The following is a 15,522-nucleotide window of genomic DNA, read 5'->3' on the forward strand; positions in this document are numbered from 1 at the left end:
CGTTTTCATTTGCATCTCTGATTATTGGGGATAATGAGCATCTTTTCAACTCTCTGTGTGGCTTCTTTAGTCATTAACTCTTTGTGTTCCAGACAGACCGTAAAGTCCTAGAAGGAAGGTCTGGGTCTCAAATTTAAGGCCCCCACAGAAGACAGCCCCATCCAGGCATAGACTCCATCTGCATTTCTTACTTCCTAAGCTTGGAGCCCTACCTGCAGCTTGCCAAATACATCATGCTCCAGCTTCATGCATACCATGTCTTCTGTCTGGAATGCTGTGCCTCTTCCAGACCACCTGAATATCCTTACTAATGGTCCATGATTCATCTTTATAACCACCTCCTCTAGGAAGCCTACCATGTGACCAGCACCCCATCCCATCCCAGGCAGAACTAACCACGTTCTCCTTTGTGCTTTTGCTGGCCCCACATGAACATCTCACTGCCTGTGTATGACTTCTGATCATCTATTTACTGATACATCTGTCTCCCCACCAGACTCTGAACTCCTTGAGGACAGGCACCATGTCTTATTCATTTTTGCATGCACAGCTCGTTGATCAGGTCTGGGCAGGGGCATATGATGGGGAGATAAGTCTCTAAGCCAGCTTCTTCCACAGCACTCTCCTGCAGACTGTAAAGCTCTGAGGACTGGACTGTATTGCATTCACATTGCTGCTCCCTCTGTGCCTAACAGGGCTGAGTGTGGTGCTTAGTCAACAAGTACCACAAACACTCAGCCCTGTTAGGCACAGCACCATTGTACTACATACGCTGCAGGATGATTGCCTGATAGAGCAGAAGTGGCTTTGGTTAGAAACTCCTGGGTTTGCATCCCTGCTTCCTGTGCATATCATACTGTATCATTTCCTTGGCCTCTCCAAGCCTCAGTTTCCTCACCTTCATAAAGAAGATGAAGACAGCTTTGAGGACTGGCGTAAGGATGAAATACAGTTGCACATAGAAACCATGTGGTACATAACCATATGCGTTTGCCGCATTTTCATTTCTATGTCAGAACAGCACAGAGTCTGCTTTAGTCACAAGACTTTGGGTGACTTATTTTCAGGTGCCACGTGTGATGGGCACATAGCAGTTAATGAAGACAAAGTCTAGTGTTTCCAGTGCCAGAAACAGTGTCTTGCAGAAATTAGGTACCCAATAAAGAAGTTGAACTCAACTCTGCACTTTGCACACAATTAGTTGCTTGATAAATGTTAAGTCAGTTTCACTTCCCCGTATTGCATTCTGATCCAATCCTATCTTTAAAAATGTCATTCCTGGCCAGCCATAGTGGCTCACGCCTGTAATCCCAGCACTTTCGGAGGCCGAGGTGGGTGGATCACTTGAGGTCAGGAGCTTGAGACCAGCCTGGCCAACATGGTGAAACCTCGTTTCTACTAAAAATACAAAAATTAGCTGGGCATGGTAGTGCACGCCTGTAATCCCAGCTACTTGGGAGGCTGAGGCAAAAGAATAGTTTGAACCCAGGAGGCAGAGGTTACAGTGAGCCAAGATTGCACCATTGCACTCCAGCCTGGGCAACAGAGCCAGACTCTGTCTCAAAAACAAAGAAAAAGAAAAAAAAAGTAAAAAGTCATTCCCTTTTGTGGGAGGCGGGGCAGTTGGGGGAGAGGTTGGAACATGTCTGCTTTTCTTCCTGGTGGTGATTTTGATTCTTCCTTTCACTTTTGATCTTTCAAAAGCAAGATAACCACCGGGAAAAACTATTATTTTGAGTTATCCAATGAATCATTCCTGCATATAGTAATACTGTTACGTAGTCCCCTCTCACAAAGTCTGGGCTTGGCCATATGTCCCTTTGGCCACAGAGACATTGACAAGCCAGTGCAAGGCTTGATAAACCATTGCACACTTAATCTTGTCCCCTCAGAAGTCTCCTTCTTGTAACCCAGTCCCCATTCCAGAAGACGCTCAAGTGAGCCACAAAGAAAGGTCCCACAAGAAATACTGATGATCAGCCAGCTCTTCACTGTGGTGCTCATCCCAGCTGAGGCACTAGGCATGGGAGAGGAGCAGGTGTCTTCACAGCAGGTGCTATACAGAACGGAAATGAACCGTACCTGCTGAGCCCTACCTAAATTGCTCAATCATGAGCATATTATGGATCATGTCGTTTTAAGCCCACAAGTCTTGGTACTGTGGTTTGGAACACAGCAAATAACAACCCATAGGTAGAGCACATTCTGAGGGGGCAAGTCAGTGATATTGGGATGGAGGGTGCTGCGGGCTTACAGGCTCACCAGGTGAAAAGCTTCAGATCAGCTGGAAAACAGAACTGTCTGGCTTAGAACCCATTATCTTGGGACTCTTCCCTGGGGCTCCAATTCCCAGGGTTCTTATGGGCTGAGGATGCTTTTGGCTGCTTAAACAATGAGGAGATACTCAGGATCACATTACAGGAAGTCCAGAGACCAGCGGCTTCTAGCCAAGTTTATGGAGCAGCTCAGCGAAGCCATGGAGGATCTAGGATGTGCTGCACAGTCTGCAGTTCCTCTGGTCTTAGATGTCTGCCAGGAGCAGTCTGGGCTGCATGGTTCCTCATTCATTACGTCAGGAGAGATGGATGCTCTCCCTGCATTCCCAGCAGAGAAAAGAATTTCCCAGAAGCCTGCACATGCCCACACCTTTCCTTACATCTTATTGGCCCAGATTGAATCCCATGCCCATGACAGAACCAATCACGTGTGAGAGGTGGGGTTGGGGTGGGGGCTAAGTATTACCATGAGAGCAATCAGACCCACCACTAGATTGGAGGAAGTGTGTGTGGCCAATTCCTCTGAAATCTGTGTCTCATGGGGGAGGAGTGGATGTCTGGAAAGAATTGGCATCTCCTAGGGAGAGTATGCAGGGTAAGATCCAGCAGTGTCCACTAGAGGACCCCTTTCACATAGGGCATGTGGGAGGAGCCAGGCATCCTGAGCTTGAGACAGAGTCACGCTCCTGTCCTTTCCTGGGATAGTGGGTGAGGGTATGTGTGTGTGTGCGCATGTGTGCAGGAGGGAGGACTAGGGGATCGTTTGGACCCCCAAGGCTTCTATCTTCCCCTATTTGGTCCCTCCAACCCCGCAATCGGTCCCCACTCCAATGTGAAGAAAGGCAGCAAGCTCAGGAGAAGGACTTAGACTTGAGCCTTTCCTTATTGTTAACATTTTATTTGAGTAGTGGACACCTCTACCGTGTCAAATCTTTGAGCTCTTAGATTTGCTGTTTTCTCCATATTTCTCTTCCAGTGCTTTCTGCAAGTTCAGGTTCATAGCATTTTTCCGGTGCCACCGACCTACAGAGAGCAGGAAAGGAGCCAGCACAGATCAGATCATCCAGCAGTGTCTGGAGTGCCCAGGTGATGACTCATACCCCTTTCAAATCCACCCCTGGCTCTGTCTCCCACTCTGGTTTCTCTCTGAACCGTAGAGCCAACACACCCTGCCCATGGAGGACAGTTCCCGCTTCCCACCACCCGCAGCTCCCCACTTACCCAGGTCATCCGTCTTCCTGCCATGCCAGTGTTCTAAGTCCCGCACTGACTTCTCAATGACCTCTGGGGTGTAGGAAGCCTTCATGAGGCTCTTTGTCTCCTCAGGAGCCCCTGTGGAATACCATGAAGAAACCCCAAGTGCCCAAGTCAATGGCAATCAGATACTCCATGGTTTATATTGGGTGTCAGTTTCCTCTACGGATGGTAAATTGTGGAAGGGAAGGGGAGTGGGAAGGATTTTAAAGTAAAGCCAAACTCCATCATTTATGGGCAGTATGACCTCAGAGAAGTTTTTAACCTCTCTTAGCTTTGGTGTCTTCATCTATATAAAGAAATGAGATTTTCTTGCATGATTGAGAAGACAAAATTACTGGACATACATCAGGGCATCTAGCAAGTGGAAACTAATACCTGTAACTTAAGCAAACTTGTCTCTGTGTTCAAAATTCAAACACACACAAGCAAATATGTTGCAATAATCAAGGCTCAGCAGAAATGCCAGAGGTGAACTCTCCCAAATTAGCAAAGATTTGAATGATCAGATACAGAATACGAAATAAGTATATTTAATGTTTGAAGCCGTAAGAGAGAATAAAAATATAAACGAGGAATAAGAAACCATCCAGAAACAGCAGACAGATTAGTAAGAGAAGCAAACAGAATTTCAGAAATGAAACATATGATAATTGAAGAAATTAAACTCCATGGATAATAAGATGCCTGGGACTTGCTTTAAATAATCTTGGGTAGGAGTGGACGGGTGGGAGAAAAGATGAAACAAGATCGCCTGTGTATTAATCACTGTTGAGGCTGGGTGGTGGGTGCAACATCTATTTATAAACTAAGTTCTTTTCTTTTCCGTAAGTTTGAAAATTGCCATCATAATAGTTTAAAAATAAATTCAATGGACAGGTAAAACGGCAGATCGAATACAGCTGAGAGAAAATGGCAAACTGGAAGATATCCCGGAATAAATGAACGTTAGGATGCAATATAGAGAAAAGAATATGATGAAAGAGGCACTAAGATGCAGGTTAAATTAAAACGGCCAACATACATCTCACTGGTTCTAAAAGGCAACACTAGAGAAAATAGACCGAAGCAATATTTGGAAACATAATAGGTGAAATCTTTTCACACTTGAAAGATGGGAAGTCTTTGATTCAAGAATCGTAGGCTGGGTGTGGTGGCTCACGCCTATAACCCCAGCACTTTGGGAGGCTGAGGCAGGCAGATCACTTGAGGTGTGGAGTTTGAGACCAGCTTGGCCAACATGGTGAAACCCCGTCTCTACTAAAAATTTTAAAAAGCCAGGCATGGTGGTGGGCACCTGTCATCCCAGCTGCGTGGGAGGCTGAGGCAGGAGAATCACTTGAACCTGAGAGGCAGAGGTTGCAGTGAGCCGAGACTGTGCCACTGCACTCCAGCCTGGGCAACAGAGCAAGGCTCTGTCTCAAAAAAAATTTTTTTACATATTATATTTGCAGTGAACTATGACCACACCACTGCACCCCAGCCTGGGCAACAGAGTGAGAACCTGTCTAAAATAATAATAATTTTTAAATAAAAAATAACAAATACTATTGATATGGTTTGGCTGGGTCCCCACACAAATCTCACCTTAAATTATAACTCCCATACTTCCCATGTGTTGTGGGAGGGACCCAGTGGGAGATCATTGAATCACAGGGCAGTTTCCCCCACACTGTTCTCATGGTAGTGAATAAATTTCATGACATCTGATGGTTTTATAAGTGGAAACTCCTTTCACTTGGTTCTCATTCTGTCTTGTCTGCCACCATGTAAGATATGCCTTTCACCCTCCGCCATGATGTGAGTCCTCCCCAGCCACGTGGAACTGTGAATCCATTATACCTCTTTTTTCTTATAAATTACCCAATCTCGGGTATATCTTTATCAGCAGTGTGAAAACGAACTAATACAATTATATTTAAGGGTGTAATGTTAGAATCAAGAAGGAGAAAAGGAAGCCTGTTTTTCCTCCTTATATATACGCTCCTTATATATACACCTGTCCCAGTCAGGCCAGCCAGATGAGAAAAGCCTAGTGGTTAAGAATTTAAATGTCAGCTTCTGACTGGCAGGGTTTAAATCCCAACTCTAACCATTCCTACCTCCGTGGCCTTAATTGTTATTTAATTTTTCCACGTCTAGTTTTTTTTCTATCTGAAAACAAAATGGGAACTGTAGCATTTAGCACATGGGATTCATGTGGAGAATAAAATATATGTAAAGTACTTAGAGCAGTACCTGGCATGTGTTAAATGCTATGCATAAATGTAGCCACTATTACTATTCAAAAGCCGTCATAATCTATAAATAATTATTGGACTTAATTGGTAAGCTTCATTAAGTTTCTGAATATGAGATTAATATACAAAAATAAAAATTGCATCTGTGTATACAGTATCAGCAGAAAAATTAGAAAATGTAATTCTGAAAAAGATATTATTTGCAATAAGCAGCAAAAATAAAGAGATTCATATAAATAAGTCTAACAAAAAACCTGCATAATGTTTACAGAAAAAAATCACAAAATGTTATTGAGAGATATCGAAGGAAGACTTAAATTAACCCTATTCATATATTAGAAAATTCATTATAAAGCTGGCAACAGCCCTTATATTGAGCTGTAGATTCAATGTACTTCCAATCAAAATCCCATCAGGGTTTTTCATGGAAATTTCCATATATTAACAACATTTTTATGGAAGAGCAAAGGGCCTAGACACCCAAGACATTAACCGGTGATGGTGGTGGAGGGGTGGCAGTGGGAGGATTGCCTGGCAGATATCAGGCTACCTGTAATAGCTTAGTGATTAAAAGTGTAACGTTAGACCAATGGACAGAATAGAGAGCCTGGAAGCTGATCTATGCACACACAGAGACCTGATGGATAACAGGGACGCCACTGCAGGGCACTGGGAGGAAAGATGAGCCCATTCAGTAAAAGGCACTGAGGCAATCAGTAATCCACAGAAAGAATTGAAAATGAATCCCTACTTCATACTAGAAACAATAATCAGCTCCAGGTGGATTAAAGACTTAAATGTGAAAAAGCAAAACTAAATATTTTAGAAGAAGGTATACAAGATGACCTCTATGATTCAGCAGAGGATAGGATTCCCTCAGCCGCGCCCTCCCACCCCCGCCCAGTAGCCATTTCATCCTTCCAGCTGTTCAGGTCAAAAACGTTGACATCAACCTTCATTTCTGTCTCTCACCCCAAAGTCTATTTATGAGCATATTCTCTTCTCTCTGCCCCATACAAATATCCAAAATCCTACTACCTCAGACCACCTTCACCATTACCTCCCTGAGCTGCTGTATTGCACAATGGTGCCTTCCAAAATGGGGCAGTGCAGTAACCTGGCCTCCAAGCCGTTTCTGCCCCAGCTCCCTATGTCCATTCTCCCCATAGCAGCTGGAGTGAGCCTTTCACCTGAGCCAGACAGGGCCATTCTCCTGCTTAGAACCCTGGCTTGGTTTCCAGCAGGCTTCAGGACCCAGCCTATTTCCTCTGATTTCTTCCCCCTCACTCCTGTGCAGCCATGCCAGCCTCACCAACCTCAAACTGCAAATGCAAAGGCTAACCCCGGGTGGCTGAAGGCAGAGAGGGACAGATGAATGGGCACCGTGCCTCAGGGTGAAGCCCTGGTTCATAGTGTTTGCCAATTTCCAAGCGTTTTGTTTTGTTTGTTTGTTTGTTTGTTTTGGTTTTTGAGATGGAGTTTTGCTCTTGCCTCCCAGGCTGGAGTGCAGTGGCATGATTGCGGCTCACCGCAACCTCTGCCTCCTGGGTTCAAGCGATCCTCCTGCCTCAGCCTCCCGAGTAGTTAGGATTACACGCATGCGCCACCATGGCCAGCTAATTTTGTATTTTTAGTAGAGACAGGGTTTCTCCGTAGCATGGCCAATTTTAAGATAGCATTTATATGCCAGTCAGTTCAGGGAAACAATTGCCTCCTGTGAGCTGGCCCAAGCTGCTGTGTGCTCCAGCAGCTCTACTTCCCAGGCGGGGTGATGGGACACAGACATTTTTTAAAATAATATTCTTTTGCATTTATGTAGACATTATCATACACAGTTGTATGGAAGAGCTATTTGGTGATTGATAGTTGTTAAAGAGAGAAATGGAAGGCCCAGAACAGAGGAAAAGCAGAACTATATTCTCGCTTTCCACCCTCAGCACCACCCCTTCTCCAAGCTCAAAGAAACATCCAGAGAGGCTTCCACTGGGTGTCTGGTTCCTCGGGTGACAGGGATCTGAGCCAGGTGAAGGAGGTTTGTCAGGCCCTGGGAGCGCTGGGGGGGCATGGAGTGAGGAAAGAGGAAGGATCTCACCAGAAAGAGCCTCATTTCGCAATGAGGTCAAACCAGAATGTGGGAGCAGAAAGAAGCGCCTAGTGCTGGCTGTGATGGGCATCTGAGCCATCCAGAAGATGCTGGGAACAGGGTCATAGCTAGGGAGATGACTTAGTGGCCGAGGAAAGGCTGTGAGGCTTTGGAGGCAGAAAAAACACCTGGCTTTGAGTTCCAGACACAATGCCAACTAGTAAGAGGTCTACAGCAAATCAGCTGAACTTTGCCCGTGAAATGGGGCCAATAGCACTCCCTCCACCCCACCCAAACAGGACGACACTGACCCAATGGAGACCTCTGTAAATGTCAGAGCCTCCAACCCACCCTTTCGTTCTTCCCAGGGGGTGTCACCTCGCGGCTGTGGAGAAGAAAAATGATGGCCAGACAGCTACTGAATGCTCACAACTTGCCTCGGCCAAGCGCCTTTATGTGGCACTTCATAAAGTCCTGCCAATGTCCCAGCAAGGGCCACACTCTCATTATCATCCCCACGGTACCCAGAAGGCAGTGGGGGTTTGGAGAGATTGAGCATTCTGCCTAAAGTCACACCCAGCTAGTGAGTGGCTGAGCTGAGCTTTGAACCAAAGAAACTTGATATCGTCAAGTTTCTTGACCAAAGTTGCCTGGGATGGGCGGGGGGTGGGAAGCGGCAGTCCTGGCCCTTCCACTGGGTCCTGGGCCTTCTACTGGCGGATTAAGAACCAGAGGTGGTCAGGGCTCAGTAGCTCATGCCTATAATCCCAGCACTTTGGGAGGCCGAGGCGGGTGGATCACTTGAGCTCAGGAGTTTGAGACCAGCCTGGGCAACATAGTGAAACCTTGTCTCTACCAAAAATACAAAAGAAAAAAATTAGCCAGGTGTGGTGGCACATATCTGTGGTCCCAGCTACTTGTGGGGGCAGGCTAAGGTGAGAAGTTCACTTGCTTGAGCCTGTGAGGTGGAGGTTGCAGTGAGCCAAGATCGTGCCACTGCACTCCAGCCTGGGCAACAGAGTGAGACTCCACAAAAAAGAAAAAGAAAGGAAACAAAGGAAGGAAAGAAGGAAGAAGCCAGAGGTGTCTGGGGGTGTGAGGGGCTGACTGCCAACTGGGACGAATCATCCACACATCGAGGACAGACTTGCCAGGGGACTGGATGCTCCCAGCACAAGCAAGCTGACATAGAGGACGCGTGGGCATGAACTAAGTGTCTGTGGAGATGTGCCCAGGGGTCCTAGACCCTGCAAGGAGTGGATATCCCAAAGGCCTTCCCTGCCCAATGGCTGGGAGGCCGTGAGTGATCGCAGTCCCACCCTTGACCCTTGACTTGACCTTGAAACAAGTTTGACCGCATGTTGTAGCCGAGATCATAGTAGTCTGAGAAGATGGAGGAGATCTCCGCAGGACTCTGTTTCCTGCTGGGCCATGAGCTCGCCTTCTTCTGGCCCTGGAAGACTTCACTGATAGCCCTTTGAGCCTGAGCAGGGAGGCAGGGACAACAGACAGGGGACAGGAAAGCAGTGTCAAGCCCATATCTCCCTCCAGCTCCTCCTCCCCTGACGCTCCCTCCCCACCCCCATCCCACCTTTAGCCTGCAGCCCTCAACCTATTCTCAGGGCTGGGGAGCTGGAGTATTCAAAGACCGCAGCCCCAATCCCCCTCACCACCTCCACAGCGGGCAGGAGGCATCACGTTAACAGTCACAAAACTTCTTCCAAGCATGATCACCTACTATGTGCAGCATTGTGTGTCAGGGTGGGGAGGAGGGGTGTCTCTATAGGGTCCCACTATTCCCACCATTTTATAAAGGAGGAAAGTGGACCTCAGGAGATGACCTAGTTCACGTGGCTGGCAGGCCGCAGAGCCCTGGCTTGCCTCCTACAATGGAGGCATCACACAGGGAAGCTCCGGGTGGGTGCTTAGCTTTCAGTGAGGCCAATTCCCTCTTCATACTAGGAGGGAAACTGATGCCCAGGGGAAAAAAAAAAAAAAAAAAAAAAAGGAAACCAAGGAAGGAAGAAACCAGAGGTGTCTAGGGGCATGAGGGGCTGACTGCCAGCTGGGACGAATCATCCACACATCAAGGACAGACTTGGCAGGGGACTGGATGTTCCGAGCTGAGCCCAGGCCCAGGGGCAGGACACCTGCGTCCGAGATCCGGTTCTGCAATATGCTAGCTCCTGACTCTGGCAAGCCTCTTCTCCTTTCTAGGCCTCAGTTTGCCTACTTGTAAAATGTGAATGCAGGGTAAAACTGGATGGTCTTTGAAGTGGCTTCCAGCCCTGACACTCGCTGGCTCAATGACATTTGTGACATAAGTCACAGGTGGGCAGAGAAACACAGATTTCTTCATTTGAGCCTGGGACGTTGGTGGCTGAAGAAAGAAATGATATCTCCCAAGGCTGGGCAGGGCAGTGAGATGTAGTGACCACAGACTCGACGGCAAATGGGGACAACCTCCTCCAAGTGGGGCAGAGGAGTTAAGATTGTGACCTCTCAGACTTGTTGGTGGTGGGGTCACCACACTTTAAGATGACAGAGTGGAAGGGGAGCCTGGGAGAAGCCCTTTGTGACCCAAGCAAATCATAGCCCCTTCCTTGGGCCTTGGCTATACCATCTGTGGAAAAGAAGCAATAGCTCCCGCCTGGCCCTCCACACAATGCAGTTGTGATGAGGGTTGAGACGGTGGCTTTGAAAATATGTCTCAGAATGCCAGGGCAGGAAGAACACAGCATTTGACCAGAAATGGTAGATGGAGTTGATCTCGAGTTTCCGTTGATTCGTAGTGACTGCATAGAATGCTATGTTGGGTGGAAAAGAGTGCAAGCATCGACTAGCAATGTCTGCCATGAATGCAGGCTGGGAGCGTGGTGATGTGCACACCATGTATTTGTCAGCCTAATCTAGTCCTTGCTTTACAGGTGTGGAGCCTGAAGCCCAGAGAGGGTAAGTAACATATCCAAAGTCACCCAGCATTTAGGACCAGGTCCAGGATTGCAACCCAGGTCTTCTGATTCCCAATAAATGCTCTCCATCCACTAAAAGCTGTCTTTCTCGGGAGACTTGTCCAAGCGGAAAACACCCCATTCACACCAAAGGCTTTTAACTGCAAAGTCATTAAGGGTCAGAGTTTCAGAATCTGCCAACCCAGTTTGCAACCTCTTCTCACACAATTGAGTGCATTTGGTTGACTTACTTCACCCTGTAAGCCTCGGGCTCCTTATCCGTAAAATGAGGACACTAATAGTACCTTCCTCATGGGTTTTGGGGGAAATGTAACAGCTTGTTATATGTGAAGAGTTTAAACAGTGAACAGGGCCTGCATACAGCAGGTGCTCAGGAGATACTTCTGTCTAATGGTAATATCATAGGGACTCTGCACTCAAGAGCGAGTTTGTCTTGTGTCCTCATTATAAGACTCTGTATCACCCTCCTGGCCCCTGCTTTGATACCTGCTCCTCGGAGACCAGCTGGTCCACCACGTTGCTCCCAAACTTGTGGCGAATGTTGTTAGGAATTATGCTGCTTTTCTGGCTCATGGGTGTGCTCCTCTGGTCCTGGGTTCCCGAGCTGGGACCTTCATCTGTCCCCTGGCATGGCTGAGACCCCTCTCTCAAGGTGGCCCTGTTCTCTCTCGAGGAGGATCGAGAGCCCCCGTTCTTCAGGGACCTGGACTGTGGGTCCATCCCCAGAGAATACCTGCTGGCAGCAGTTGGGGGTGGAGGGGGCACCTCCTCCAAGTGGCACTGCCCTAGAGAGCTGCCTTGAGTGCTAGCTGTCCGGGGCAGGGGCTGTGGGGATGACAGACCCTGGTACTTGAAGTTGGAGGTGTCCGAGGAACTGCAGGCCGTTTTCCAGGGGTCCGTGTCCTGCTGGCCCTTCTCATCATTCAGATGGGCACTGGTTAAACCAGTTGTACCTGAACACAATAAAGAGAAACAGAGGGGAAGGGAGAGAGAAAAACAGACAAGGGCAGAAAGTGAGGGTGGGGAGAGGGGCAGAGGTGGGGTGAGGAGGGGAAGGGACAGACACAGAGCCCCAGAACTCCAGAGCCAGAAAAGAAGAGAGGGACAGAGAGAAAGCCCAGAAACCAGAAGCATGGGTGGGATATTAGGAGACACGAGGGAGAAGAGAGGTCGGCCCACCACGCCTCCCGCTGGCAGGGTTAGTCCGCATTGCCTGGGGCAACAAGGGCTGGAGCCCAGGCCCGCCTTGAGGCCGAGCTGTGTGACCGCAAGCAAGGGACTTGGCCTATCTGCGCTTTTGTGTCCCCAGCACCATTTGGAGAGTTTCCTTCCCCAGTTTTCCATCTTGAAACTTCCCCCTTCCTCCCCTTGGTGAGAATCGGGCAGCAGTGGCACTGACCGAGGTGTTCCTGGGGCCAAGCCACATGCCTGGGAAGTACTGGAGTTAGATGGAACCCCCAGACTTTGCTTCCAATGCAGGGCCGCTCCCCAATACCCACCTCCTCCCTTCTCCAGGGCTGAGAAGTGGCGCCATCCCAGCCACCTCCCAGGCTCTCTCTCACCTCCTCCGTGTCCCACATTCCTCCCCACGGCCTGCGCTCCTCTGGGTCTCTTGTTCTCAGCCTTGGTGTCTCCTCACAGCCTGGCCCCACCCTCTACCCCAGATTACAGGTGTAAATGTGTTTGGTGATCTTCCCTCCAAAACCTTCAGACAAGTCCTCCAGTCCTCTTAAAAGATACATAGCTTTGCCAGGTGCGGTGGCTCATGCCTGTAATCCCAGAACTTTGAGAGGTTGAGGTGGGCAGATCGCCTGAGGTCGAGAGTTCGAGACCAGCCTGACCAACATGGAGAAACCCTGTCTCTACTAAAAATACAAAAATTAGCCAGGCATGGTGGCGCATGCCTATAATCCCAGCTACTTGGGTGGCTGAGGCAGGAGAATTGCTTGAACCTGGGAGGCGGAGGTTGTGGGGAGCCCAGATCATGCCATTACACTGGAGCCTGGGCAACAAGAGTGAAACTTTGTCTCAAAAGAAAAGATACATAGTTTTGTTTCACTGTCGTGTATGAATGAGACCAGAGTCATGCGTTACTTTGTAACTTGCTGTTCAGTGTACCACCCTGCCTTGGGGATCTACTCAGGACAGTGGAGACAGCCCTAACTTCCCTTCCAGCACTGCAGGGCCCCACCACCACCCCACGGGGAACACACAGGTTGGTCCAGTTTAGTTTCTCAGAGAAGGTTGCCGTGAGCGTCGGGCTTCGCCAGCCACTGGGGTTTTTATTTCACTCCCAGGGGTCCCTGCTCAAGTGATGGAGCTCGGGGAGGGCCCCTCTCGCCTACTCCGCAGGGAACTGCAGACCCTTCCCCAGCGTGGCGGGAGACAGAGAGCTGAGGTTTCTCTGCTTCCTTGCCCACTTTCCCCTCGCCTTCCTTCCTCTCCATGCCTTTGTCCCATGGCTCTTTGTCAGCAACACAACCTACAGAGGGAAAACCTGTTCCCCAAGACCAGACTGCCTTCCTTCCTATGCTGCGCTCTGCCCCAACCAGCAGGCAGCCAAGCAGAGGGGCACCTCTGGGGACAGCTGGACTGTCAGGACGGGCATGGTGACCCTCCTCAAAAGAGCAGAAGCAGAGAGTGGGAAGACCACCCACCTGATCAGCCTCAGCCCCTCTCACCCTGCTCCTGGGGAGACTGAGGCTCAGTGCAGGGACAGGACCCTCCTGGATTCAGGCTCAGGACAGCCAGTGCTATGCTGTCTCCTCTATCAGCACATGCTGTAGCCATTGCCTGCTCACCCTCAGCCTGTCCTTTGGGGTTATGGGCACGTTTGTGGCCCAAATGTGTCTTGCATTCTTGGCCCAGAGAGCCAGTATATTCACCAACGCATCAACTGAGCAAGAACCGGCTGTGTGTCAGGTGCTGTGCCAGGTGACACGGACACAACAGTGAGCTGAGCAGGCCAACCCCATCCTCTCAGGGTTAAATATCAGTGAATGAATGAATGAATGCATGCAGGAATGAATGAAGACCTGCATCTGACATTTCAAGAATCTCATTGCAACTGCACCTTTCCTCTACTCCATTCATTCGGCTGTGACACAGGCAGAGTCCACCCTGCTTCATTTGCTATTATGAAGATCAAATGATCAGTCAGCAGGGTTATCTAAATGTGGCCATGTATCAGAATTCTGTTGGGCACTCGCTAAAAATACAGATTCCTGGGCCCCTTTCAGAGCTGCTGCATCAGAAAGGCCCTGAATCTGAGTGTTTAACAAGGCCCCTGGGCATTCAGGTCATTGCAGGAAACTTTCAGCAGGGGTGCTGCCCCAGCTCACTGGACGCTCTTCTCCCCATCTCACCTGCCAGCCCCAGCCACCCCTCACCCTTCACCCCTGGGGACCCTTCTCAGAGCAGGCCCGAACCCATTCACTCCTGCATTGCAATCCCTCCTCTTGTTCTCGGGGTTCCACAAAAGTGCCAGCCGTCTCTCCCTTCCAGGCCTTTGCCTGAGCGGTTACCCCTGCCGGGAGCATTCTCCTCCACTCCTGAGCTATACCACCCCTGGTCTTGGCTCACATGTGACCCCGTATGAACCTCCCTCCCACTGAGATCGGGCCCCCCTCCATGCTTCCCCACAGCCCTGTTCTTCTGGTGCACACAGGACTCAGAGCAGGAGTCACTCCCTCAGGATGGGGACCATATTGGGGTGACAATTCCTACACATGGCAGGATGGGGGGCTCAGTAATTCTGTTCCCTCCTTTTTCCTTCTGTCTTCCTACAGAATGCCCCCTAGGAAGCCAAGGCCGACAGTGGGTCTGGAAGCCAACGCAAGACTGAGGGGAGGAGGAAGGGCCTGCTCCCTGCCGCCCCAGGGAGTCCCTCCAGAAACCTGAATGTGCACGTCTCTGGCCCACCCATCCTACCTGGCCGATGGCCCAGCTCCATAGCCTCTTGCTGTGGGACAAGTGATTCCAGGGTTAGTCCTGTAAACAAAGCACCACGTTTCATCATCTCAGATGACACACAAAGTCTCTGTGAACGAGGATGAGCTGGCAGCTGAACAGGAAGGCCTGTGGCTGTCTGCCTGCCCCGACCAGAGATTCTTAGCTGCTCCTGGTGCCCTCTGGCACTGCCCAGACCCATGAAGCCTCTGCCCTAACCAGTCATCACCCTTGGCAAGGGCTGCCAAGGACCTCTGCAGGCTCTTGCCCTCTCTGAAAAGCCCTGGCCACCCACCCCCACCCCATCCCACCCGTCCTCAGGGGCCTTTCAAGCAGCCTTGGACCCTGGGCTCCTTTTACTCCTTCGTAGTCTTTTCCTTCCGTCTCCTCCTCCTCCTCTCCCCCACCGCCACCACCCTCAGAGATCCTGGCAGGCCCCTGGCTGAAGCCCATTGCACCTGCCCCCAGCCTGGCAACCATTTGTCTTCCTGCAAATAGGGTTGTATCCATTTGCTGACCAGTCATTCATAGTCAGGGAAGGGAAGCAGCTTAGCTGCCATTCAGGAAAGCCAAGAGCAGGAACCCACACTTTGCTCTGATGTAAACTCAGTCTTCTCTCTAAGGCCTTTGGGTCATATTAGAGGGGTAGCTTCATAAATCTCTCTGGCTTTCGTGTTTGTGTTCCATTTTCTCATGTGATCTTTTTCTTTTCTTTTCTTTTTGATACAGGGTCTCACTCTTGTCACCCA

The 15,522-nt window shown here is 49.5% G+C and overlaps 1 protein-coding gene across 1 annotated transcript; it reads right to left on the minus strand.

Moving 5' to 3' along the window:
- Positions 1-3,158: 3,158 nt before the first annotated feature.
- On the minus strand, positions 3,159-12,643 carry TEX33 (testis expressed 33). The gene is made up of 4 exons (XM_032266607.1): positions 11,312-12,643; positions 9,192-9,336; positions 3,498-3,608; positions 3,159-3,299 (listed from the first exon to the last, which is right to left on the minus strand). Exons 1-4 carry the CDS (start codon positions 12,167-12,169, stop codon positions 3,202-3,204), a joined length of 1,212 nt encoding a protein of 403 aa, XP_032122498.1. The 5' UTR covers positions 12,170-12,643; the 3' UTR covers positions 3,159-3,201.
- Between the last annotated feature and the right edge of the window lie 2,879 nt (positions 12,644-15,522).

This window comes from Sapajus apella, unplaced genomic scaffold (assembly GCF_009761245.1).
Source record: "Sapajus apella isolate SASKATOON/1434 unplaced genomic scaffold, GSC_monkey_1.0 scaffold160, whole genome shotgun sequence".
NCBI classification, from domain to species: Eukaryota; Metazoa; Chordata; class Mammalia; order Primates; family Cebidae; genus Sapajus; species Sapajus apella.